The sequence below is a fragment of the Nicotiana sylvestris genome, chromosome 5 (assembly GCF_000393655.2).
Source record: "Nicotiana sylvestris chromosome 5, ASM39365v2, whole genome shotgun sequence".
Classification (NCBI taxonomy): Eukaryota; Viridiplantae; Streptophyta; class Magnoliopsida; order Solanales; family Solanaceae; genus Nicotiana; species Nicotiana sylvestris.
Window position 1 is genome coordinate 98177609 of NC_091061.1, and position 2654 is coordinate 98180262.

The 2654-nt window shown below is 38.7% G+C and overlaps 1 protein-coding gene across 1 annotated transcript; it reads right to left on the reverse strand.

The window, feature by feature from the left end:
• Window positions 1-605: 605 nt before the first annotated feature.
• Window positions 606-2359, reverse strand: LOC138869022 (uncharacterized). Its single transcript, XM_070146609.1, has 4 exons — window positions 2171-2359; window positions 1956-2116; window positions 1208-1850; window positions 606-1085 (listed from the first exon to the last, which is right to left on the reverse strand). Exons 1-4 carry the CDS (start codon window positions 2357-2359, stop codon window positions 606-608), a joined length of 1473 nt encoding a protein of 490 aa, XP_070002710.1.
• Between the last annotated feature and the right edge of the window lie 295 nt (window positions 2360-2654).

The window sequence follows — 2654 nt, forward strand, 5'->3', positions numbered from 1 at the left end:
TATCACAGATTTGAGAAACACTCAAGAGACTGTACTTCAGGCCATCCACATAATACACGTTCTCAATTGAGTGTCAAAGAGACTTTTCAACTTCTCCAACACCGAGAATGTACCCCCCCCATTTTTCAAAGGATACATTTCTTTCCTGCAGGGCTTTTAGTGAGAGAAAATCCATGGTGCTTCCAATCATGTGCTTTGAGCATCCACTGTCCATGATCCATTGCAGTGTGCTTCCTCTCACTGTTCCATGCACATATAAATTATGGGTTAGATTTAGGAACCCAAACTAGTTTGGGTCCCTTGTAATGAGAAAAATGATGAATAAGAGCTTTTCTAGTCCATGCAGGCAATATTCATTTTTTGCGAGTGGTACCTGGTCCTTCTTTAGTAGTCACTTTTTCAGTAAACACTTTATTTTTCTGTACAGATTGAACCCTGTCCTGCCAATTTTCTTTGAAGTGCCCATTGTTCCCACAGTGGGTACAAAGCCAGTTATCAGGAACTGTGACATACTTGTTGTGAGGGTTGTAAGGAGTATTCTCCTTTTGAAACCCGATTCCCTTCCTGTTTCCACTATTGTTGAAGTACATGACAGTAACAACATCTTAGGACCAGGTCCACTTGAGAGATTTCTCAAGATCAATTTTTACTTTCTTCAATTTAGCTTGAAGCTGCCTATTTTTCTCAAGTTCACCACATAGACTAGTTCTCACATCATTTAATTCTTTTTCAAGTTTGATGTGTGTCTCACTAGCTACTCCCTTCCCTTTTTCAATACTTACATGCCTATGTTCAGATTTGAGTCCCTCAATAGTTTCCTCTAGATCTGTGATAACCACCAAAAAGTCATCCCCTGCTTGCTCAGTATCAACAGTTTTCTCTTCTAGGTCATTATTTTCTTTGCTTAGGTTTTTTATGGTTTCCTTCAAGTCAACAACCACTACCGTCAAGTCATCTCTCTCATTTTCTACACTATTTATTTTTTCAGTTAGAGCTTCCTTTTCTTTTTCAAGATTAGCTATGGTCTCATTTAAATCCACCACACAGACCACCAAATCCTCTCTAGATTGTTTAGCATCTCCTAGCTATATGGTCAGGACATCCTTATTATTAACAAGACTATAATATGCATCAATTAGAACATTTTCTAATGACATCAATTTTTTAGAAAAGACTTCAGATTTCTCTGAACATCCCTGAAATTTACCTCATCATTATCATCCTCTTCATCATCATCTGACTGAGCTATTAATGCAAACAGTGAATCATATTCCTTTGCTTCATGTTCCACTGCCATCATGGACCTGTTTTCTGCATCTGGTTCCCCTTCTGATTCACTAGAGGAGTCTCCCCAAGCAGCAAGAGCTTGCTTCACAACATTGTCAGCTGCACTTTTTTGGCTGAATCGTTTGTTAGGAACTAGGTTCCTTTTTGCTGCTTTGTCAGAGTTTTGTTTGTAATGCTCATATTTCAGAAGTGGGTAGTCTTTGATGAAATGCCCTGGATTTCCGCACTTGTGATAGAGATCATAGTTTCTTGGTTTGCTTGTACTACCTCTCTTAGGTATACCACCATTTCTTTGACCCATCTTTTGAAATCTTTTAGTGAGATATGTCATATCACTATCTTCTTCACTTGAGTCATTGTTTTTAGCCTTGAGCACCGAGTTCTTCTCCTTCTTCGGCTCTCTTCTTTCACTATCTCTCTGTCTTTTCATCTTGTATGTCTTCAGATTTCCAATCAGCTCATCCATGGTTAGAGTTTGTAAATCTTTAGCTTCGGTGATAACATTCACCTTACTCTCCCAAGAGCCAGGTAGAACACTGAGAACTTTCCTTACAAGCTTGTTTCTGGGAATAACTTCTCAAAGTGAATGAAGCTCATTTATGATAGATATGAATCTAGTGTGCATATCTTGTATAGACTCATCTTCCTTCATCCTGAAGAGCTCATACTCGGTGGTGAGCATGTCAATCTTGGACTGTTTAACTTGAGTAGTTCCTTCATGTGCCGTTTGCAATGCTTCCCATATTTCCTTGGCAGAATCACATGCTGAGATTCTATTGTACTCATCAGGTCTTATACCACATACCAAGATTTTCTTGGCACGAAAGTTCTTTTATACAACTTTTCTATCAATATCACTGTATTCTTTTCTATTTTTCGGCACCATTGGTCCAGTTTCTCCAAGTTTCTTCATAGGAACATGTGGACCATCACAAATGACGTCCCATAACTCTGAATCTTCTGCCATTATGAAATCATGCATACGGGTCTTCCACCAGCCGTAATACTGACCATTGAATCTAGGGGGTCTGTAGGTTGATTGTCCTTTCTCAAAGTTAGGTGGAGTAGCCATTGAGATCCTTTCTAGGTGTTAACCTTTTAGAAAGAACCTGCTCTGATACCAATTGTTAGTTTATATGGATCCACCATACTATAGAGTACCTGGTCCTTTATGAGTTTCCACTGAAAATACTAATGAACCAAACTGTATAGAGATCTAGTCCTATATCAGTTCCCACAATGCTAACTACTGAACCAGTATGTAAATGAGACACAAAATTTTTACGTGGAAAAATCCCAACTTAAGGGGACAAAAAAACCATGACCTACACTGGTAGGATTTCAACTTCACTAACTTGTAAACACCT